General features: G+C 42.3%; 3 protein-coding genes across 6 annotated transcripts in view; 2 read left to right on the top strand and 1 right to left on the bottom strand.

Annotated features, from left to right (window-relative positions):
- Positions 1 to 50: 50 nt before the first annotated feature.
- On the bottom strand, positions 51 to 2,008 carry LOC134469888 (uncharacterized). Its single transcript, XM_063223912.1, has 5 exons — positions 1,746 to 2,008; positions 915 to 1,040; positions 704 to 822; positions 118 to 285; positions 51 to 56 (listed from the first exon to the last, which is right to left on the bottom strand). Exons 1-5 carry the CDS (start codon positions 1,939 to 1,941, stop codon positions 51 to 53), a joined length of 615 nt encoding a protein of 204 aa, XP_063079982.1. The 5' UTR covers positions 1,942 to 2,008.
- A 2,305-nt stretch (positions 2,009 to 4,313) lies between these two features.
- Positions 4,314 to 12,872, top strand: lrrc57 (leucine rich repeat containing 57). Of its 4 annotated transcripts, XM_063184432.1 has the most exons (7): positions 4,318 to 4,413; positions 4,511 to 4,565; positions 5,122 to 5,372; positions 5,562 to 5,697; positions 6,324 to 6,592; positions 9,036 to 9,221; positions 11,276 to 12,872. In XM_063184432.1, the coding sequence occupies exons 3-7, from the start codon at positions 5,289 to 5,291 to the stop codon at positions 11,315 to 11,317; spliced, it is 717 nt and encodes a 238-aa protein (XP_063040502.1). In that variant the 5' UTR covers positions 4,318 to 4,413; positions 4,511 to 4,565; positions 5,122 to 5,288; the 3' UTR covers positions 11,318 to 12,872. The 4 variants fall into 4 exon arrangements, with proteins under 4 accessions (XP_063040503.1, XP_063040501.1, XP_063040499.1 ...); XM_063184433.1 differs by lacking the exon at positions 4,511 to 4,565 and having other exon boundaries at positions 4,314 to 4,431; XM_063184431.1 differs by having other exon boundaries at positions 4,314 to 4,565; positions 5,261 to 5,372.
- An 85-nt stretch (positions 12,873 to 12,957) lies between these two features.
- The window catches only part of tyro3 (TYRO3 protein tyrosine kinase), a 32,451-nt gene continuing 21,429 nt past the window's right edge, over positions 12,958 to 23,979 (top strand). Inside the window, exons 1-4 of the mRNA XM_063184428.1 lie at positions 12,958 to 13,582; positions 14,791 to 14,977; positions 18,266 to 18,366; positions 19,328 to 19,498. Of these exons, the coding sequence (XP_063040498.1) occupies positions 13,528 to 13,582; positions 14,791 to 14,977; positions 18,266 to 18,366; positions 19,328 to 19,498 (514 nt within the window). The 5' untranslated portion in view covers positions 12,958 to 13,527. The remainder of the gene's footprint in view (positions 13,583 to 14,790; positions 14,978 to 18,265; positions 18,367 to 19,327; positions 19,499 to 23,979) is intronic.

The raw sequence follows: 23,979 nt of genomic DNA, 5'->3' as shown, positions 1-23,979 counted from the left end.
CAGTGTGCCTTATTTTATTTTAAAATAAAATAAAAAACACCCATTAAATCCTACAACTGGGACCAAACGGCACATAAAAAACTTACCAGACTTTCCAGACACCAAAATGTTTTTCACTGCACGTCCAGACAGCTTTACCAACATTTTATTCTTCTTACACATCACCACAGGCGCTGTACCTTGTGGCGTTGTAACAAGACACGAGGCAACCCCTGTTAGGTTCTGCTTGAGCAAGCGGTCGAAATACTGCACCTTCAGGTCTTCAGTTTGCATCATTTCCGTTCCCTGGGGTCAAACATCAAAAAGGAAATAGACTATTTAATAGAAAATATTTAAAAATAAAAATTGTGTCTGAATCACACACACATGTATAATTCAACATATCCAATTTTTGGAACAATTTATACACTGATAGTGGGACTGTGCATCAGTCTTAGGGCACAATCGCGTACTTATAAAAAACTGTCAACAATTATATTATCGCTGATTTAATATGGGCCACACTACTTGACCCTCATCAACACCCCCTCCTTATGAACTGGATTGTTTACATTTCGCTTTCCTTTAACAATATCCTTTTGCTGTTGAGTAAAATATTTTACATGTGTTGTAGTTCAACATTAGCATTTTTAGTCAGAAAGAACATCAGCATTGATAGTGCATACAGTATGTCTGTGGTTGGCTGCTGGCATTGCCACCTCACCGTATGATGAAGGAAACAGTCTTTCAAGAAGGCCTTCAAGACAAGCCAAGGGCCATGTTGAACTGCCACATGCTTGCACTGGGCTGGGACTTGCTGGATGTTGTTGGGAAAGTGGGATTCTGTGTGGAATGAAAGATGGGGATTTTATAAGTCTAGTTGGACCCATAATAAGGGGATTATACACAATGTTAAGATTTGATCTGCTACTGACCGTTGGGCAACATTGGATCACTGTGTCTGTCCACAGCAAACTTCAAAATGAGCACCCCTTTCTCACACTGAAACTGTGGCAGAGCATCCAAGCTGCTATTGATTTGATAAAAACTCTCGGAAGACACTGAAAAGAGAACGAGAGAAATCAGACAACCAATCTCCAAGATCAAGAACTGCTCATATCATAAAATAATATTTCATGTTGTTTATCTTGCTCTGAGTATTTATATCTCAGCAGGATCAACTCAATATTTAGGGACGTGTTGTATTCTTTAGCATAGCTTTATAGTTCCTTCAGTGGGACATTTGACTGTTGTTAAAAAAAAATGTACATCAGGTTACTACGACATCATAGTCTTCCTTAGTAACACCTTTGCTGCTTAGTAAATTAAGGTTGTACTGATGTGCATAGGCAAATTATGTCTTGTATAAAGCCCCTGTTATAATTTTTGGTTATCAGGATGGCAATGAACAAGTCATAATACAGTTTACAAAAGACGTGTGTAATGCATAGCAGTCTACATATTGTGGTAGTTAAGCCTTCAATGACTAGTACAGTGTTCCAATCACATAACGCTGTGCATTAGATTTTGCCTGGTTAACACCAGACCTAACCACAAGTGGGATTAGTCTTTCAGATCGAAACAATTGTGTAGAACTACAGGCAGTATGGGAGTTCCCAGGCTACATTAGATTAACATAGGCTTACAATTACTCACAAACTTAGAACTTTAAAAGGAAAAAAGTTTACCGCACACTTGTTTTACTCCTTGCTCTTTTATTCAGAGCAGACTATCAAGAACCATTCTTTCAAGACACAATTACTTACCTTGCAGATGTTGCCATGTCCGCTGCCGCCTCAAAAGGGCCCCGATTTTAGTATTGGGTTTTCTGTTGGGGGGATGGATTGAATCTGGCAAAACAGAGATGTTGTTCGATTTCAATGGTATCTCAGCTGCACTGAACCCTTGCAGGAATGTCCCGGCAGTCACCCCCACAAAGAGCAACAATCCACAGCAAGCCATAGTCACTTGAAAATCAAAGGTAGTTCAATTCAGTTGTTGTCTCTCGAAAAGAAAGGTATTCTACGCACATCCCTTGTGTTCCCCCAGCAGTTGTCATCCAGTCATCATACTACAACCAAACAGGAACCAGCAGCTGGCTGTTCTTGTACTGACAGAGAAAGCATTCAGAGTTCTATATATCTCTTGAGATGAAACGTCAGGCCTGATGAATTGACAGATAATGAGCAACTGAAGACAAGTTGTTATCAGAACAGATGTACAAACATATAGTCTCACCCGTAAAAAAAGAGAACAGAACAAGACATCTAACAAGAAAGCTTCCTTTGTCCCGTGCATGACTCCTACATTTCACAGTAGAAATGCACTCAGAGAGTGCAGACCTCCGCCAAGGAATCTATTTGTTAGAACATTTAACTATGTTACACTCTATGTATATTTTAAATTTTTCTGCCTTCTTTTTGTGAAGTTAAACTGGAATGTCAAATTTCGCACTGTCCCGCAATTGAATTCACTGGTGTAGCAATGGTGAAGAATCTTTTTTTTAAATCCTGGTTCCGGTTCGTGATCCGGATCACCACCAAAATTGAATCACTTGTTTCTTTGGTCATATACAACAACAACTCCAAGTTTCATCCAAATCCGTTCATAGGTTTTTGAGTTATCCTGCTGACAAACAGACAGACAAACAGGCAGAAAGGCATACAAAGCAACGTGACTGAAAACATAACCTCCTTGGCGGAGGTAATAATTAGGCCTACTTCTCATTATGACTTAATTTCAGTGTCATATTTTCACAATTTATTATTGTTTTGTCCATTTTAAGTTTCCAGCAGGTGAGACGTAAAGCTCATCTTGGAGTCAACTTGTTCAGATCTCGTCCAACAGATAAGAAAAATATTGAAACATGCACTATTTTATCTGTTGGTGTAAGATATAGGCTAGCAGGCTATTTTGTCACACAGAATGTTGTGGGGTTATCCAACGTGCCATGATAAAATGTGATGCAATGATGACAGTTTGTTTGGATTTGGACCCTTGCCAGCTTTTATACAAAAGCACAAAGTGTAACTTCAGAGTACAATTTAGTAGGGGAGAATGGGGTTGGTTTTGGTTGTCACACATGTCATATCTCAGCCTCTGAAGGTCGCTGTCAAAACCGTTGACACAGAAATGTTTGTAATTAGTGTCTCAGGACATGTTGATAGCAGAGGTAAAATCACTGTAACCTTAGATGAGACAGCATAATGTGTTTTTCATGTGAAAATGAAAATTTTTAGAACATTTTTAGAATATGTTTTTCTTCTCACTCTGACATCAAAAACATGGCCATTTGAAAGTATAGTGTTTCTCAACGGGGGCGGTACAGCCCTCTAGGGGAGCCCTAGGGGGGCGTTGTGAAGGATGCAGTTGAGAGGGGGCAGAGCATAGAGGTAGAAAATAACACTAGAGAGGACACAGCAATTTGCGACAGCACTGGGAAATGGCAGCTGGAGCTTCCCAACTTCCGTAGGTAGTGTAGGTACTTTCAGGCAATGCAAGTCAATGGAGAACACGCCCACCCCTGTCAAGAAATTAACTAAAACTGTGTAAATATAAAGTAACACTTTAATCAAAGACCAGATTTGAAGTCGATAAAATACATTTAAAAATCAAATAATATATTTTATGAACATAGTTAGCAACACACTTCAACTATTGTCCTTGTATAGTGTGTTGATGGACATTTTCACATGATTAAGCCATTTTTGACAGAGGTGAGCCTCGTTCTCCGTTAATTTCCATTTCTCTGATCTACCTCCAGATAATGGCCGCTACAGATTGCCGTAAAAGGGGGGGCGGGGTCCTCTCTAGTGTTATTTTCTACCTCTATAGGGCAGAGCTTAGTTTTCATTAGGAGCATTAGTCCCTTATTTTTTTAATGCTAAGGGGGGCGTTGACCGGCTCATGATGAGTCCCAGGGGGGCGTTGGGAGGCTTATGATGAGGCCCAGTGGGACGGTGGCAGGCTTATGATGAGGCTCAGGGGTAGTTGGGACTGGGAGGCCTCTGATGAGGCCTAAGGGGCGTTTGTTCAAAAAGGTTGAGAACCACTGTAAGCTACAATTTTGGTACATTCTAGGCCTAGGCCGCAGCTATGAAGAGTGAAACGTCAGTTGGGGTTGGTTGTCTCAATTAAGATAATTCTGATACATATAAATTTAAGTAGCCTACTGAAAACACTGAGAAGAAAATGATATGCTCATTCTTGACAAATGCTTGGAAACACTGTTAGAATTAAAATAATCTTTGGTAGAACTACAAAAACGCACTACAAAGTTCCAAGTGCCCAACCTATTGAACATTACCGCCACCATGCGTTTGGAAGCTGCAAGTTCTGATTTGGTTTGTTGCACCTCCCCTAGGGTTGTGATACTCCGAGCTGCCGTAATAGTGTTATTTCTCGCCTTTTCCTGATCGTAGAGGGGGATCGCAGGTATTTTGTTCGATTTAGGTATGAACATGCACTTTGTCAGTCTTAGATAATTAGCGTGAGCATTGTTCATCTTTTCAATACTCACTTTTCCCCCCAGTTAGCTGGTTAGCTGCCCCCAGGTCGGCTAGGCAGCTAGCTAGCAACATCATCAAGTAAGTACAAGCTTGCTATCTTATAGCGTCCATTTTTTTGTCTGTGTTGAGCCTACCAAAAGTCAGTAATGTTTCTTAATATGTATCGTAGATACGCAGTGTTGTGAGTGGTTATATGTGTCTGCTTATCAAGCTTATTTGTGGCAAGCCATCACAGACTCGAGGATTAGAACTATAAGAACTCAAATCCATGCAGGGTGTTGTCAGTTCTAGACTAGCCATGTAATTTCACCATCAACGTCACCTTACAGCCTTTGGTCCATAATATACAACTACAGCAAACCGTCAGTGAATACATAGATAATCCATACAAGTGGATTGGTGGTAACTTGTGTAATGTTGGCTCAGCTGCGGGACCACCAAAGACACAAAGATGAATGTAGAGTTGGTTAGTGCATGGTGCGTTAGGCTGGAACTAGAACTGTCAAGTTATGTAGTAGAGCTAGAACTACAGCTAGGCTGTCTAGCAAAATTAAGATAGTCGTTCGCAGATGCACAGAGCCGAAGACGTGTTGATGTGTGGGACTGACTTCTGGATCGTTTCTACATGACACAGGTATATGAAGAAAGCCTTTTGAACGCTATCACGGAGTCCCATCAAGGTCTAGTTGACATAAACACAGCTGAGAAGAGACGCCAGCAAGCCATTTGTGGCACATCCTTTTCCAAATTGATCTCTACACCATCTACTGTAGGACCGCTGTTGCGGAAAATCAGCATTAAATGGGTAACAGTGCGCTGAAGGCACACCTGGAAACGTCCCAGAAAACTGGCGTCTTTCAGCTGACTGGCAAAGGTCTTCCAGAGGTAGGTGTTTCCAGTGTCACTGACTCCAATGTCATGCAGGTTGTCTTTCGCAGGACCTAATCAATGAACCTTTGATTATATTGCCCAGAGTCAGCAGAGGAGTACATGCAATGTCTTGCTGGTAGCTACAACAGCAAAGGTATTCACCTGAAAACTAATCCTCTTTCTAACCGTCTTTGTACATTGTAGTTTCCAGAGGAGCTTCAGAGACTAACTGGGAATCTGCGCACTGTTGACCTCTCCAATAACAAGATTGAGGCCTTGCCGCCATTCATTGGGAGCTTTCTGCATCTTAAGAGCCTCACCATTAATGCCAACAGGCTAAGTGAGTCGACAGCCCACATCCGAGTGAATGAGATGCAACAAGAGTACAGAAGCTTCATTGATTTTTAGTCGGCGTCTTCCCACACTTCATGGTTTTGTCGTTGCTCTTGAAAGGGTCGGTGTGTGTTGTGTATTATTCATGTTAAATTGTAATGGCCATCCTGGAGCTATAGACATGGTCCATGTTGTTTTTCAAAGATCAGTTGGTCACGTAAAGCAACAGAAGGTTGTTATTGTGGTCTTTCACCCACAATGGGCCTATACTACAAAGCTGGTTTAGGATAACTTAAGGTTACGTTAAGATGTAAATCATCTAATAGGAGATCCCGGAGTCCTCATTTTTTAAGAAAAGCTCTTGTATTAGATGATTTACCTCTTAACGTAACCTTAACTTATCCCGAACCAGCTTTGTAGTGTACGCCCAAGGTGGAACAGTTGTCTCATATCTATGAAACCTGCTCCTCCAGACAAACCTAGTGTGGTCAGTATCCATGGATGGTGGCAAAGAGAATTCAGAAGTGACTGTCACCCTCTTGCTTGTTAAATGAGCCACCGTTGGGGAGACAACCCTGTAGTATTGCTTGTAGTATTGCTAATGTTAATGTTTTTTGTCGACTCTCCCCACAGCAACTTTGCCCAATGAGATTGGTAAGCTGAAAAAGCTTGAGACGCTGTCTCTGAGCGGCAACCAGATCCAGGCACTGCCGGCCTGCGTCAACCAGCTCAAGGCCCTGCGCACCCTCATCTTGTCGGGCAACCAGCTGCGGGAGCTGCCCAGCGGACTGGGTGCCCTGCGCCACCTGGACATGCTGGACCTGTCCAAGAACCGTATCCAGGCCCTGCCCGCCGAGGTGGCCGAGCTGCAGGTCATCGAAATCAACCTCAACCAGAACCAGGTGAGTAGGCCAGGCACAGGGCAGGGACAAATATGCTGTGTTATCACCATTGACCCAGTCGGCCCCTCTGGCCCGCCCATAAAACTGCATTGTTTTTCCCCTCGTATGCTCCACACGTGGTCGTGCGGTGCCAATCGCTGCCCGTCATTAGGCATATTAATTAGCAAACGTGAGTGAAAACAAGCAATTTCATGAGCGGGCCCAGAGTTGCTGACTAGGTCAATGTAGTTTGCAACAGCACGGTGTGGGACTCGCGCACACACACCGATAGCCGATGCAATAATTTCTTTATTGCTTTACAAACACAATAGGGATGAAAGTGCTGCCCACACCTGCAAAACGTTTTCGGGGATGAGACCTTCCTCTGTGCAAACCAACCAAAGCACCATTTTGTGCGACACCCCTCTGACTTGTTTCATCATGTATTTTGCTCATGGCTGGTAGAGGGGCTTTCATGGGAAATTGTCACTGCTGTATGTGTTTGTTAGGAGAAGCCTGGGGGGCTATTCCTAGAAGCTGGCTCAGAAGTAAACCAGGTTAAATGAACCTTGAGGTAGTGGTATATCGCCTAATAGAAGCGCCTGAAGCCCTCCTTTTCTTAACTAAATGAGAACTGCAGATGATCTATTAGCATAGAATTATATTGAATTTGAAACAATGGTGATCTTCACCCTGCATTGAATGCAGAACTTTGACTACCTTGTTGGCACAGACTGTAGTGTATAAACCTGCTGTGAGTGGTTGTAAGTTGTAACCAGTTAGACGTTGCTGAAGAGGAGTTTATCCAACTTGTAATTACATTTTCTATTTTTGTGGAATTACATGGTAAAGGAAAGGTAACCATTGGGTCTAAACCTTTATTACAACGGAGACCCATGTGTTTTTTGTGCTTTGAGGGATCTGTAGATGGGGTGCTCGGGAAAGTCTTACAGAATATATTCTGTGTAAATCAATCTATCAATTTCTTTCTTTAATTGGAGCAACATGCTCAGATTGTCCTTCAATGGAGAAATCTGGTGTGAAATGACCTTTATGTGTAACAACTTGATATGCTAACTGAGGACCAAAACTATGCTTGCTGTTGACTTAACTTTTTCTCAGTAAGTGAAGAATTCTTGCACACCTCCTTGGTCAGGTGCGTAGGAGTGGAACCCCTAGGTCACCAACGTTAAAGCAAAGAAAGCTCCCGCAAACTGTTCACATTTGCGTGGTTTAATGCAACGTTTCGGTCTACTGACCTTCTTCAAGCAATTCAAACCTTTATGAACAGTGTGCAGGAGCTTTCTTTGCTTTGACTTAACTTTTTCTAAAATTATTTTAAATGATGCAACTTGGTTATTATAGACAGAGACGGAATGAGTCAGTATTTGCAGATGCTACATGCTTGATCTCATGTTTTCTCATCTCAACTTGATCTCATATTTCACCTAATATGCTGTCCGTTTATTTCATTGTTCAGCATTGTTTTCTTGGGTTGTTCTCCAAGTATCCTTTGGCAGTACAACACAGGAAATCTGGCCTCATACTGTGAAAGTGTACCATGGTAGTGGTAGGCCTATTACCTCTGTACTTACAAGTAACCATCCACTAATCAGCTCACTTACCTGTCATACGGACTCAGCTAATTAGAACTGGCTGCTTTAGCCCACGACTGGAACGGATGTCGTTTTTAGACCAGAGCAACACCTTTCTTCTGAATTGAAAAGAAATCAGGTCCATGGTCATGGATTTGTTGTTGTTGTTGTTGTTGTGATCTACTTGTTTTGTTAATTATAGTATAGTATGTAATCGTACATTACATCAGTATTACAGCGTAAACAAACCAAGTTTATCCACAGGTATATGTACATGCATGAATGCTCTGAAGGCTAATAACAGTGTCCTCAAGTCAACTCTTTTGAATGACGAGGCCATGTCCTCACTCATCTGTCTATTACTTTTCCCCTTCAGTCAGCAGCACCTTTGATCTGATGGCTGGCTGTTTTCAGCTATTCATGCTGAGTACTGATACGAATGGATGACAAGCCTCTGTCACCTTTGTCACCATTACATTGCTCATTTTATTTTCAGTGATGCAAGCTAAATACCGTTAATGTAGATGGTTAAGTTTGTTACCGTTAAGTATTCAGAGTATATTTGGAGTGATTTCATTTGTTTGCAATGAACATTGGTAAATACACGCGTAAGGCAATGTGATGTCCGTATACTGCGCTCAGTAATAGGCTAATTCATATTTGTCTGTTTGTTACTAATGAGTCTGGCTTGTCACTGGCTGGTTTAGTCAACAACTGAAACAGATAAGCCTTAAATGGGGTTGTAATACTGTCATCCCTCTCACCATCTTTCTATCACCCCTTCCTGATGTATCACTCCCTCCCTTCCTATTCTCTCTCTCTCTCTCTCTCTCTCTCTCTCTCTCTCTCTCTCTCTCTCTCTCTCTCAGATCTCGTCTGTGTCTCCGGAGGTTTCGCGGTGCCCGCGTCTGAAGGTGCTGCGTCTGGAGGAGAACTGTCTGGAGCTGACCTCCATCCCTGTCTCCATCCTCACTGAGTCCCCGATCTCGTTGCTCTCTGTGGAGGGCAACCTCTTTGAGGTCAAGAATATGCGTGACCTCGAGGGCTATGACAAGGTGAGAGGCACTGGGAGGGTGGATGTGGAATATGTGTAGTACCATACCTGTCTTAAAGGGACACTCCACCCATTTGCATTAGGCTTTCCATTGCTAGACACCCAGTCATACTTTTGAATGGTCGTGCAACCCTCTCTCAATTCCCCCTGAGACAGGAGAAATCTGTATTCATCTCTTAACACTTCCTCCTACAATGATGTAAAAATCGTCATTTCGCATCATTGTAGGAGGAAGTGTAAGAGAGGTGGATTTCTGTTGAGACTACAAGCCTTTTTCCCACCCTTTCAACCCTGCCCATAGGGAGTTGGACCTAACGCGCTAACAGACCTATCACAGATCAGTGTGCGAGTGCTTTTGAAATCACTGGGATTGAGGCTCCAGTAAGTCACTGGCAGAGCTGCCTGGGTGTGACCTGTGGAACTTGAGCATTGAAATGCATTATGGGGATTGTTGTCACAAATCCACAAGCACTAAAAAGTCATTTTCTGCCTTTTCTCTGCCAAGAAGGCACCAAATTAGAAAATTATGCTACTATTGTACTACATGTATGACCCACTTTCAATACATATTCATGTCTCCACCGGTGGAATGCCCCTTTAAGGTGGATTGAAGATGTAGCCGTAGATTTCACGGTTTGTTTTCTTTTAAGGTTTTCAGGCAGGTAGCTCCAAAGAACCATGAAATGGTGCTATTTTATTTCCTGCAGTAATGTGCTATAAACGTAATCGCCATATTTTATGTAAACGTATCATATACAGCATTTCACTATTGATCTATTGCTGATCTAATTTGAAATATAATAGTAGTATTCATGTCAAGTAGACATGCAAGTCAAAAATTAAATTAGCAGCTGTAATATTGTCATGAGCTTGTCTCCGTCACTGGATTGGCCTGCAGTACTTTTAATTAAATGGCACTGGGAGTAAACACTTTAGGATCGGTCAACTCACTGTAGTATCCTGTGGTCATTTGGAGATGTTTGGACATGCCTGGTGCGGATGTAGTCAGATCAATCTAAGTTTACCGACAGTCAACACTAGCATGTTGTGATGCGTATTGGGTAATCACGACCTGTGTGTCATGTTTACAGAGAAAGCACTATGAACACAAGTTCTTAAACTAAAGAGAAGAAGCTATGGCTATATTTTTTTCTCTCTAAAGTTTAAGAACCTTTGTCCGGTCCTGCCTAACGGTAGGGCACTGGGTTACTACGCCAGCAGCCCGGGTTCGATTCTGGCCCGGGTCATTTGCTGATCCTTCCCCGCCTCTCTCTCCCCACTCATTTCCTGTCTCTCCTCCGCTATCCTGTGAAAAATAAAGGGAAAAAGCACTAAAAATATATATTTTTAAAAAGAGCCTTTGTCCATCTCCTGTTGATGCATCAGATGAGAACACAGAAGCGTGTGGAATTACTCCTTTGTTGTTTACTATAAACACAAGTCTTTGTCTCGTCAGAGGTCGGAATTTATTAAATCTTTATTTGGAATATTTAAACTGATCAATGCCTGATTTGCACTTGGCACCCATTAAATATTTACAATTAAAAATATTCTGATTAATGTCTCTGTCCTCAAAATGTTCTCAACAGTCATGGTTTTCTTGTGCTGTATTGTGTTAAAACCAGGCTCTGCTCAATTGCATTTATATTCGATAACTTTATTAGTACTCAAGGTAGATTTGGTTTGCAGATAAGTGATCTCCACTCATACAAGACAAAACATCTTAAACATTTAGGACACACATATACAATGTACCATCAATGCCTCCATCCTATGACCCATCTATGACTGACGCATCTGCAGCTATTTGTGTTTATAATGTTATACTGGTCACGTATAAACAGCTTTACAGCACCGAGTATAATATTTAGAATGCTGTTACCATAAGTGGTAAATGTTATGAACGAAAAAACTACATGATTTGAATTCATGTCCACAGTTGAGAGCATGTACATGTATGTGTGCGGACTCCAAACATACCGTACATGTACATGCTCTCAAATTCCTTTCCATGTCGGTTTAATGTGTCTGTATGTCTGCTATTTGGTTCCACAGTACATGGAGCGTTTCACCGCAACCAAGAAGAAGTTTGCCTGAGCGGGGCAGAAGGTGGGATTGGATGCGCTGGGTGGGCTGCTGGCTCTGTCTGGGACTGCTCTGGGGATAGATGGACACGCTGCTCACTAACAGAGCTCTCTGGGCTGGTGTGCTGTGATGTGGTCTCGTCTGGTCTGGTGTGGTGGTGTTTCCATTAATAGGCCACAACAGCAGGGTCATCGTGCCACGGATGTGGAGAGAAGACTGGACTGCAGTGGCGAACAGCAGAGCTGAGCACAAAGACTGCTTCACTGCAAAGCTGGACTTTTCAATCACTACTACACTTATGCATTGCAGAGAGAGGGTCTCTCCATACAAACAGAAACTCTCTTAACACTTGGCGTAGAGAAAAGCGAGCATTACTTCCAAAAGCTATTTGATAGTTGACAGTAATTACTCTCACACAAGTGGCATTCATTTACAATACTGTATACATTTACTGTATGTCTGTACGGTCAGAAACACAATAACTACTCACCACTAGTCTTGGTATGTATAGAAAAATGCTGTATGTGTATAGCCATATCTGCTTATAAAGGTCCTCATACGCTTTGTGGACTCTTCTGCTATGGTCATGTATGCAAATATCTTCTCAGACCACTAACACACCACTACTAAGCCATGCTCCAATTTCCCAGACAATGCCCAGTGCCCACTAACACCGAGACGTTTTTTATGCAAATTATTCATGATGACAAGATAGATTATATTTTTTGAAATGTCTTCTTCAGTGATGTCATGTCAAGAGTATTTATTTTTTCCTCTCAAGCTGTTGCTGGATTCCTGTTCGAAAGAGTAGGAATTTGATGGAGGTGCGCTTCTAAGGGTGGCTATTCTGTACATAAGATTTAAAAGGTGAAACGAGCTAGATGATCTAGGGGCAATACCTGAAAGCAAATTTGGTGAGATAAAGAGATAAAGCTCCTAAAAGATGTGATACTTTCATGTCACACAACTAAAATGAGTGAAATGATCTGGATGCGTCACTGACCTACCTGCTTGGCATAACCCTCCAGGTTCGCTTTGACTGACCCTTTTTAATTCACTGTTATCTGCATTAATATAGACACCAGTGTTGAGCTTGGTGAACGTGCTGTAATGTACGCTGGTAAATTCAACTCCCAATAATTTATTATGAGCCTTTTTTATGTGTCAGTGTTCATGACTGTGTATACGAAAGATGTTGCATAGTGTCATCTTGCTTGTTGCACCTTCTGAGAAAGAATGAAGTACATGAGCAGTTCCGTTGCAGGTCTGGTCTGACTTGAATTTACGTATCCGTTGTTTTGTTTTTTTTCCAACCATGTACCATGTTTCTAACCAAGGAGTTATATACTAAATTGAGAGGGGTATTCATCACCTTTTATAATATTAATATATGACAGGTTTTGTGCATCTGTGAGCTCAACACTGATGTGGTTTTAATGAATGACTTATGACATATGCATCTTAAAACAATGATTGTATTAATTAGATGTTTACATGTTGCATCCATGGAAAGTTATGTTTCACACACAATTATATATTTAAACACAATAAACACAATTCTGCTTTATGTGTAAAGTGATGTTGTTTTGTTTTTTGTGAAGGTGTGGAGTCAGCCTTGAAAGTTGAAAAAAAAAAAATCTTTTGGTGCAGTTTTAAAAATCAAAATGTAACTTTCCCTGAATGAACTAAGTTTGACGCATAGGCTTCAAGGCGCATAATAAAACTAGTTTATACAGTCGTGAATAATTTGGTTTCTATAATCCTTCAACCTGGGGGCGCATTATACAGACTGTTTTCGTATGTTCTTGGTTTGGATGGGGGTCTGTCCTAGTGGAAAGGCTATTCCCCCTTGCATCCCTAGGCGGCATTCTTGCTCAACCCCCACTTAACAGACTTCAGTCCTCACACTTCTGAGATTGCTACGGACGTCCAAACAGTTCGCACCGAGACGAAGTCATGATATCCCACTTTGCGCAGAGCACACAGTTGTGTTTTTCAAGTAGTCAAACTATTTGTTTTTGTTTGTTTACTCAATGAAGAGCTGTGGAATTTGGTCTGATGAAGTTTGAAGATCCCCTACGTTGCCGCCGTTTCTGTGTCGCTCATGGAGACTCAGCTGGAACTATTTGTCACAGAATGTAACGAAGTCCCTCGCTGGTCTGGTTCGAAGGAAGAAGGAATTATACCCCGAGACGCGTATTTTGAGTGTTAGACGATGAAAAATGCGGAGCCTTCTTTGCACACTACTGTTTATCTGTCTCACTGTGGGAGTACAAGGTAAGTAGCGACACTGGCGATTTTTTGGACGTGTTGGGGGTTGCAGTGTGTGAAGTTGGAAAAACTAAGTTGTGTTTGCTTTGTTTTTTGAGTGTGAGGCGCACGGGCATTCCAATTCCAAAGACTCATCACTTTTTCGAGATGTGTAGGCTATAGCAAATTGTCTACAAAATGCCCATTCTCAAATGCTGTTGATGTGTCAGCTCAGCTGCTGGCTTTAGTCGATCACATAGCTTTAAAAGTGACTCCCAGTTCTTATTGAAATCAAGTAGGCTATTTTGATATCTTTTTGCCATCGTCAAAGTTCTTGTTTGTCTTAACAAAATTGGCATTTCCACATTGTGGCTGGCCCTCATTCCATTTTGTCTTGGTAGGGCATTTGCATCTCTGGTGAGAGTGAATTGGTATTGACTATTGATAGTTGATAGCGCCACTGTCAACCGGTAGTATTGAGTCACAGTGGTGGGCTTTGAGACTTTTGCAGCTTGCATGACGTAGGGTACAGCATATACAGGACCCACTGAAGACAGTCGAAGAGGGTACTTCAGCCAAGTTTCAGAGAAGAGCTCAGGCACAAAGGGCTTTACAAACGCACTGCCAAATAGCCTTTCTTAGGGAATGCATTAAGCTTTTTCTTAAGTTGTGCAAACCTCAGACTGACGAGTCACAAATCTCAGAAAGCTCTCAGGCATAGGCCTAATGATATTTCAGTCTAAAAGATAAACCATTTATGACCTGATCACATGAGCATCCCTTTTCCTGATGCTGACCGCTGTGCTGTTAGTAAAACCAAGCTGTTAAAACCTACAACAAACAGGCTCATACTTATGGTCTTAGACTCAGTTGTAGAGTTGAGATAGTCTACTTTGGTGATCCAGATGGACATTAAGGTGTCCCACAACCACATTCACATAATACATTACACTTAACTGCCGCTTTTTTGTCCAAAGTGACTTACAGTTATTTAGGTACAGGGTATTGGTTATATTCCCTGAAGCAATGTGGGGTTAGGTGCCTTGCTCAAGGGTACTTCTGCCATGGATGAAGGTGATGAGGGTCAAAGGGTGGGATTTGAACCTGCAACCTTCTGATCTAAAGGCCAGTGCTCTAACCACTGAGCCATGGCTGCACATTGCAGAAGTCCATCATATATCACTCATTTACACATACAGTGTGTATCATAATTGTGTGCTACTCCTCCTCCGCAGGCCTGCGGTTCACCAAGAACCCCGCCAATGTGACCGTGACCCAGGGCAAGACGGTCCGTCTGGGCTGCGCCATCGAGGGTCTGATGAGCGAGCCGGACATCATCTGGATGAAGGATGGAGAGAAGCTGTACAGCACGGACCAGATGTATATCACTCTGGAGGCTCAGCACTGGGAGACCTTCTACAGGTGCGTATACGGCATGGTGGAAAGCTGCCACTGCCAGGGAAAGACTTTAAAAAATGAATGAAGGAATGAAAGCTTTATTTGGCAAATGCAAAGTATTCAGGATACAAAATGTTCTGAAACAACCCAAAATGTCTCTAGATGCAACTTTATTTATATTTTGTTTTTAATCATAGCAGAACATTAGGTAGTGAACAGAATACTTGGTACAGTGCAACACTGAACTGAAAAACAAAATTAGAGAAATGAGCTAAAACAGGTCATGTATTGCTCTTCGAAGTTTGGGAATCTGTAGTGTAGGAATTTCAAAGCCACATGGAGAGAGAAGGCCCCTCTATACAGCTATGTTGACCTTCAAAGTAAGTGGATGTTTAGATAGCCCCTGCATTAGCTTTCGGCTGAATTATTTGCTTTTTATCATTAACCATAGGAGTCCAAAGGAGCTCCCGTCAGTCTGTAGCTGTTTTCATTACTTGGACGGGAACTTTGCCTGGTTAATTTTTTTTGGCAGAGTGTTTGGGTGGTCAGGTCTCAATTAGAACAATATACTGTGTAGACTTTTTAAAATACAGACATGGTTTTGCTGCAATATTGGGAATTACATGTTGTCATCCAGTGGTGGGCACCACAACTTGTTCAGGTAATAAAAACACCATTATTTATTCCCTCTGTCTTTCCAATGAACCTTGTTGACTTTATCTGACCTACATGCATGGCAGGTTCTGGTCATAAGGGTCAGTTGGCTCAGCAAAGGACTACAATGTATAAAAAAGCTGCTACATTAAATACTGATGTTGCTATGATTCTATGTTGACATTATTTTCTGAAGATTTGATGTTGGTTTCTTCCTTGCTTAACCGCACTAATATTCTTCTTTTTTGTTACAACAAAATAGTAATTCCACAATCTGGTGAGTCAACAGAAGATTGACAAAGTTATTTGAATATAAACCAAAAACCTGACCAAACACAGATGCCGTTCTGTTCTTTTAGTCAGGTGCACCACATAGTAGGGGTTAGTTGTGGTTTAGTAGAAACCGAAATGTCTCAGAGATGAGTAGTCTGATCTGAAGGATGTTTGCCAGGACCGCTGCTAAGGTTTTAGGGCCCTAAGCATAACTGATCAGGAGGCCCCCCTCATAATTAAATCATCATAATTAATCATCTCGAATTGAGTAATGGAATACACCTTTTATAAAGAAAAAAAATAACAGGCCAATTAATAACTAATACATACATACGTACATGTTTTGTAAATATTCTTTTAAGATGTTTTTGGTCAACCTCAATTTAGGAAGCCCCAATTTTGCGGGCAAAGTGGTTGAGGCCCCAAGCGCTCTGCATACTCTGCTTATGCCTAGCGGCGGCCCTGATGTTCGCTACATGCCTTCTGTTGTCCAGTCTTGCACTTAAAATGTCTGCATGTGTACTGTCTATGTCTATACTGTCTATGTCCATACCTAAAGTATGTCTATGTCTGCATGGGAAAGTAAGAAACGTAATTCCAAATTCTTTGTATGACCAGTGCATGTAAAGAAATTGACAATAAAACCGACTGGACTTGATTTGATCTTAAGGACGATCATAAAGCTGTTTGGGCTTTGGTGGGTAAGGAGGTGTGACGTCTGACTTGCTTTACACCAGCCCAGGTTTACAGCCACTGGTAGACACAACTCTGACTATCTCCCGTCGACCTCCGCCTCTGTCCTAGCACCTATATAGCATGTACTGTTCCCTGCACTTTAGTATCGTATACGTTCCGCCTGAGTGCACTTGAGTGTGAAAAAGCCCCCCTGAGTGTTTTGTAAGCACAGCTTGAGTGATCGGGAGCATGTTGGCCATCGTGTCATGTTTTGGTGTAGGTTCTCTCTGTGTTATGGAGAAACAGTCCAAAAACCATAAATAGGGGGCAAGCCATTGCCCTAATCTTTTAACAAGTTGTTTTTTTCGCTTTCTTTATGATCTATTGGAATTTAGAGGGGGGGCAGGTAGAGAATCAGTGGGGGAGTGGAAGCTGACGGAAGGGGTTAGGGGGTGCGATTCTATCCTGCTGACTTAATCAGCTTTCAATGGCTTTCTGTTTAGCATAGCTAAAGTAAGGAGACTGGAAGCATGTATGTGTGATGTGTGTGTGTGTGTGTGTGTGTGTGTGTGTGTGTGTGTGTGTGTGTGTGTGTGTGTGTGTGTGTGTGTGTGTGTGTGTGTGTGTGTGTGTGTGTGTGTGTGTGTGTGTGTGTTGGGAGAGGGTCTCTGAGGTAGGTTGCCTCGTCAGGGGAGGCTGACTGGAAAGTGGTCAACACCCCACCCCCTCTGCTGAGTGAGTAATGGGGACGTAGACTGCCAGTAACGTGTCGTGAGTCGTAAGGCGCCCATAACGTTAGTGGGATGTATGCGGTCATTGCCGTTAATCTCAGGCACGGGTGCCAGCCGCTGCAGTACGCAGCACACACGTCTCTGGTGCAGTCGGACCCCCTCTGAGAGCTTTGCTGCCGCACGCCACGTCACATCACACGACATCGCTCAGCCACAATGAAAGCTCATTCATCTCACGGCTGCAGCAGCGTGTGTGTGTGTGTGTGTGTGTGTGTGTGTGTGTGTGTGTGTGTGTGTGTGTGTGTGTGTGTGTGTGTGTGTGTGTGTGTGTGTGTGTGTGTGTGTGTGTGTGTGTGTGTGTTCATGCCGCTCGGCCTGAAGGCAAGTGGGTCAAGGGAATGGTGTTAACAAGCGTGAACGTTTACGTGGAGTAAACCATCTTTACACTATACACACAGCCACACCAACACGACGGCTGATGTTTGGCTGTTGTGTTGTGTGCACCTGAAGCTAAAATAGCATTGTAAAAATTCCCCTTGGCTGAACCACTTTCTAAGTAATAAACAACCAATGTGTGATGCTATAGCTTCTTTTCATTCAGACACACCTCTTTTCTTTAGTACAGGTGATGTGGTCAAGGTATTTCCATGTATTGAACAATGTAAGACAGCACTGACAGCATTTGTGACGGCGTTTCTAATGTTTATGGCTGGTCGGATCTACAAGTATATGTCTAGTCTATAATAATGCCCAAGTATTTAATATTAACTCTTATTTTGTCAAGTGTGTTATATTGTATTTAAAAGCTTTCTTGCTCACATCTTTTGTGTTTGATGTTGGTATGATGTTATGTTGGTTTGTTGACCGAAACCTTGCCATCGTACTTTGCCAATGAGAACAGTGTGCGGCACCTTTTCCTTTGTAACATTCGGTATTCCATGATCACTCAGGTCGTCTCTCTCTGTGTCCACATGTGTAGTGTGAGGAACGTGCAGCAGCAGGATGCGGGGAAGTACTGGTGTGAAGTGGAGCTGCATGGGACCACCATGTCCTCCGAACCCGCCTGGATCACAGTAGAAGGTACAGCAATATATATTTTCCTCATTATAATCAGGAATTACTGATTTTTTTGGTGTGCTTTTTTTAGATGGGACAGTAGAGAGCAGATAATATATGGTTGGGAGAGAGAGAGAGAGAGAGAGATGGGGTAGGGTGTGAAATGACCCAGGTTGGACTCAAACCTGCGTTACTATGTGCAAGTTGCAAGTATATGGTATGCATATTAGTATACTACTGCAGTCCCAAGGATTACTGATTTTCCAACATGAAAATGCACATATCTGTAAAACTGTTCTCCATAGAAGGTTATGAGATGGCATGACAAGGCAACAACGCTCAATGTGCTCTGAATACATTTTTTATGCTTTTTTTAGTCATCGCCAATCACAGCCCTGAAAGATTCCCAATGATCCACCTCCCTTGCTCCCTAATCGTTTCCATCTACCCTTTTTGTAGTCCGTAATTGCAGAAGCTGAGTAGGCCCCCATCCATATGCACATTATGGCCATTATACACTATCCGCGGATCTCGTCTCCTCCAATGGAATTTGATACAGAGCTGCTTCACCATGGAAGTGCCGTCCAAGTACTTATCTCCCTAACAAGGTCTCTGTAGTCATGTGGCTGCGGCATTGGTTACATTTTTATCGTTCCTCCGGCCAAACAATTGCTCATGAGTTATTTGGCGGCTATGTGAACCATGCGACATCTGGAACAGGAAATGCCACATGTGATGCTGTTTGTCTGTGTCTTCCTTAAGACAAATTATATAAAACTAAAGTGGGAACTACCCACTGTCTCTCTCTAATGGACTTACCACAATAAGTAACCCAAAATAATGAGTAATAATGATGATGATGAGGCAGAGTGTTGCATAGAGTCCAACTATGGTGCACTTTCAACAACTGATATCCTCTGACATTTCCAATCTCCAACCCTGTCTGCTGTGCTGTCCCCTGTCCCCTGTCCCCTGTCCCCACTAGGTGTGCCCCACTTTGTACTGGAGCCCCAGGACGTTGCCACCCTGCCCGGGCTGCCCTTCAACCTCACCTGTGCTGCCGTGGGGCCCCCCGAGCCCGTGGAGGTGCTGTGGTGGCTGGGGGGTACGCAGGTGGGGGACTACACCCCCTCCCCATCAGTGCTGCACGTGCCTGGTAAGGTCCACACACATTCCTTTTTTAAATGCATATTATTTGTTGTTGGGTATTTTAGGCTTCACATGGACAGGATGGTGAGGATGTAGACAGGACATGAGGGGGAGAGAGAGAAAGAGACAAGGTCGAATTGGGACTTGACCCAGGCAGGATTCGAAGCTGGGTCCCCATGGGCATGCAAGGCCATTTATGTGCATCAGCTCGTGGCCCCACAGTTCCCCCATTCATTCCTGCCTTCCTACCTCCCTCCTTACTTTACTGTTGGCCCTCCCTCCTTGCGTTTTACCTCTCCCCCACCTCCGTACGTTGCTCCTTGCGCTGAACATTGGCCGTAACTCAGGTGGGTGTGACTCAGCTGTGAGTCACCTCTACCGTGCCTGTATTGATCTGATTGAGTAGGAGCTGCTGTGAATAGCGTGTTATGGGAAGCCTCACGTGGCGTCGTCTAGCGTAGTGTTTCTCAATGGGGGCAGCACAGTCCCCCAGGGGGCGTTGAGGAGCCCTAGGGAGGCGTTGAGAAGGATGCAGCTGAGTGGGGGTGGGGCTTAGCTACCATTGAGTTACATTGGTCCATTTCATTTTTCAAAACTAAGTGGGATATTGGCAGGCTTATGATGAGGTTGAGGGGGCGTTGGGAGACTTATGATGAGTTCAAGGGGGGCGTTTTTTCAAAAAAATGTTGAGAACCACTGCACTAGTGTGTTATGGGAAGCCTCACTTGGCGTCATCAGGCCACAGATGATGATGATTTCATGAGCTTGTGTCTGTTTTATTACATGTGACTCATTGTGATTTATAGTCTTGCTGTTCTGCTGGATCTTTGCCACATAGCACCTTGTCAGCTGGAGGCCATTCCTTCTTGTCGCATATTGTTTTTATAGATACCACATTGATTGACTTGTTATTGTTAATATATAGCAGTTGCTGTTGAGTTTCATCCACAAATAGTAAGTGGCAACCAACAAATCTCTTTCTTTGCGTTAAGAGTGTCCTTTGTGGTGATGCGAAATTTGAGTTACTGCTAGGTTTAAGAGGGTATTGGAATATAGCAGAGTAGAATAGAATAGAATAGAATAGAATAGAATAGAATTGATAGAAGAATACTCATGAGAGACTGTCTTGTAGTATATCAGCCTATTGACAGTCACTGAATGAACACCTGAATTGTGCCAAAGGTCAGGGTGGCCGGCCTGGGCGGGAATGATCAGCACGACAGGGCAGGCTTTTCTAGAAGCAGGAGAAAGGTTTTGTTTAGGGGTGTTATGTCTACGCTGGTGTTTGCTGGTAAACATCTCTCTCTCTCTCTCTCTCTCGCGCGCGCTCTCTCTCTCCCTCATATGGGCGTGACTCATATGGGCAAGGACACAGTCAGCTATAGATTAAACTCTACACACGGGCCCAATGATAAAGTGGGGTGGGCCGACTATTTTGAATGCAAAGTTCCTAGACATTTTTGTCTTTACGTATGTACATTGTGGTGTGTTGTGTCTTTTGTTGATTGCCCGTTTAAACAGGCTGTTCATGATAACATGCGATAAGGTGTTCTTGGCATTCCTAGAGGGTAAATTGTCATCAAATTATAAGGGGGTTGGTTTGTTGTTATTAGAGACAACGTATAAATGGCTAAACACGTGTTCACTTGTCTTGGTGTAAGGGGGATCTGACTGATGTTGCCAGACAGGTTTGATGTTGACAGGTTTGTTTGTATCAGCCATTCCCAATCTTCTGAATATCAGGGGCTACTTTGAAATGTGAAAACATCTGCAGCCCACTAGACCTAACCCTTAAAATTACAAGTCAATTCACAAAACAACTTTCACCACACTATTTTTCCTCAAAAGGACAATCCTGTCATATCAACCGAAGATGACACGTTAACACAATTGTTTTTCCCCTATATTTTGAACTGTATCACATATTTTCCACCAGGGGTGGACGATATGGCAAACATTTCACATCACGATTTATTTAACATAAAATCTCGATTCTGATTTTTTTTAATCACGATCTTCCATCTAAAAAACAACAGAAACCCCAAAACAGACATTTTACTTTTTAGTTCATTATTTGTATACAATTAATTAAATGTAAACACACTGATGACACTCTCATAAACTGCACAATTGAAATACAATAATGTTAAAATAACACCAAGTAAGTAGACATCACTCTGATATTGATGGTAAACATTCTCACTGCAAGACTATCTACAGTGCTGGCCAAAAGTATTGGCACCCTTTCAATTCTGTCAGATAATACTCAATTTCTTCCAAAAATTATTGAAATCACAAATGCTTTGTTATTAATATCTTCATTTGTTTGTCTTGCAATAAAAAAACACAAAAGAGAATGAAAAAAATGTCAAATGAATGACCGTTTTACACAAAACTCTGGGCCGGACAGAAGTATTGACACACTCAGCCTTATACTTGGTAGCACAACCTTTAGACAAAATAATTGCGAACAACCACTTCTGATAACCATCAATGAGTTTCCTACAACGCTCTGCTGGAATTTTAGACCATCCTTGAGGTGATTTGAAGGGTACGTTCTCCACACTGCCGTTTTGAGATCTCTCCATAGGTTTTCTATGGGATTCAGGGGTGGACTCCTACAATATGCTGCAAAATTTGTTGATAGTTTACAGACTTCATATTTCCATGCACACGGTCAAGCATTCCAGTGCCAGAGGCAGCAAAGCAACCTCAAAACATCAGGGAAACTCTGCCATATTTGAATTTAGGGACCGTGTTCTTTTCTTTGAAGGCCTCATTTTCCTCTATTCATTTGAGTTAGCTGGAATAGCGTAGCGCGCGCCGACATTTTTTCAGCTCACCTGGTAAGATTTTGTCTATGAATTCATTATTTTAAGAGCAAAGAAATCCTGCACACTGTCCATTCCACCAACAAACTTTAATACATTGTTTCGGTCATCCGACCTTCTTCATGTTGTATTAAAGTTTGTTGGTGGAATGGACAATGTGCAGGATTTCTTTACACTTGAATGACAACCCCACTGGGATAATATCCTACGCACCTGCCCACCTACAGAGGTGTGCAAAAGCGTCTTCTTGAACAATTATTTTAAGAGCACATACCCGTTTTTAACACTAGTTACAGTGAATTTTTTTTAATCCACATTTTAATGAACATTCCTTATATGTAAGCTAAAGAAAACATTTCAAAATGTTTCAACTGATGAATATTATGTACGGAAGTTAAAATGATTAGATAAAAATGCCGAGAGCATAATTTACACAAGGGCTAGGAACTTACTAAGTTACTTACTAAGTTACTAACTGCGTGTCTCCAGGAGAAGCAGTGGTCAGGAAGTGATTCATTCCAACAGGTTACTTACTTGGAAAACTATGCATCCCCGGCAGATATTAGGTCATTTTTACTCCATTTGTAGCTATTTTAATCAGTTCATGTGTGTTTTCAAACTGTTAAGACAAATATTAAAGCTCAACTATAATTTCAAGACAATGTCAAATGGATTTATTACACGGGTATTGTGAGTGAAAATTGGTACTTTGGGTCGGAAGATTTCATCTGTGTAAGTAATTACACTTTTCTCAAGGTGTTAGTCACAAAGCACAATCCTCTACCTGTCTAAAGCCCCAATAAAATAGGTCTGACGACGGCCCTGTCATTGAGGAGATGTTTTTAGGACGTCTCACGGCCCACCTACAGTATCACTGCCAATGGGCTATAGCCACCACTTTGGGCATTACTGGGTTAGATGGTCTCATCTATTACTACTCCATACATCACTATTCATGTTTCTTGTCACTCTTTGACATGTTTAATTCTTGTTTTCTTCACTGCTCATGTGTTGGTAGTTTTAAAGATAAAAAGATACCAGTCATGAGTTTCCCTCTCCCAGCAAATCTGCAGTGTGGCTTTGCCTTGGTATGTTTGCCTTCCTCTTGTGGCTGAACTTCCTGGAGCACTTCCATTGCTTTCAGCACTTTCTCTTGCGCTGGTCACACAAGTCATCTGGATTCAAACAATGTCACGTTTCTCAGTTGCTACTCCACATCTCTCTCAGCACGTGGTTTGGGTTTTAAAGACCCTCCCTCCTTTTGGTCTGGGTGACAAATTGGAATCAATGGGTAAAGTTAGGATCAGGTCCTGTCACAATTTTTACATTTGTATGAATGAGACCTGAATTCATAAGGAAGGACTACACTCCTTGTCACGTTTACATTTTTATTGCCCGTCAAATGTTTTGGTCTTAACCTTCTTTACTGTTGGGTAAACACACACAGTTGGGGTAGTGCTGTCCCTCCTTTTGAATTCATATTGCTTTGGGGTTTAAGCCCCACTTATCAAGTGTTTAAAACACCGTATGAAGTTTATGTGTGAAACTTCACATTAACATGCAAAGTCATAAAGATGCCTCAACTTTTGCTCCGCACCACCACACAGTGATTTTCCCTCACGTTTATTATGGTATTATATCATTCTTCTGTAACAAG

The sequence above is a fragment of the Engraulis encrasicolus genome, chromosome 19, assembly GCF_034702125.1.
Source record: "Engraulis encrasicolus isolate BLACKSEA-1 chromosome 19, IST_EnEncr_1.0, whole genome shotgun sequence".
Classification (NCBI taxonomy): Eukaryota; Metazoa; Chordata; class Actinopteri; order Clupeiformes; family Engraulidae; genus Engraulis; species Engraulis encrasicolus.
This window is presented reverse-complemented; position numbering and strand designations above follow the sequence as displayed.

What these genes read in the sequence shown, in the direction of transcription:
- LOC134469888 (XM_063223912.1), bottom strand. Translation starts at nt 1,941, where the DNA reads ATGGCTTGCTGTGGATTGTTGCTCTTTGTGGGGGTGACTGCCGGGACA. An exon ending in GACATGGCAACATCTGCAAG is followed by an intron (nt 1,041 to 1,745) that starts GTAAGTAATTGT and finishes TTCTCTTTTCAG; the next exon opens with TGTCTTCCGAGAGTTTTTAT. An exon ending in ACTGTTTCCTTCATCATACG is followed by an intron (nt 286 to 703) that starts GTGAGGTGGCAA and finishes GTTTGACCCCAG; the next exon opens with GGAACGGAAATGATGCAAAC.
- lrrc57 (XM_063184433.1), top strand. Translation starts at nt 5,289, where the DNA reads ATGGGTAACAGTGCGCTGAAGGCACACCTGGAAACGTCCCAGAAAACT. An exon ending in CATTAATGCCAACAGGCTAA is followed by an intron (nt 5,698 to 6,323) that starts GTGAGTCGACAG and finishes CTCTCCCCACAG; the next exon opens with CAACTTTGCCCAATGAGATT. An exon ending in TCAACCTCAACCAGAACCAG is followed by an intron (nt 6,593 to 9,035) that starts GTGAGTAGGCCA and finishes TCTCTCTCTCAG; the next exon opens with ATCTCGTCTGTGTCTCCGGA.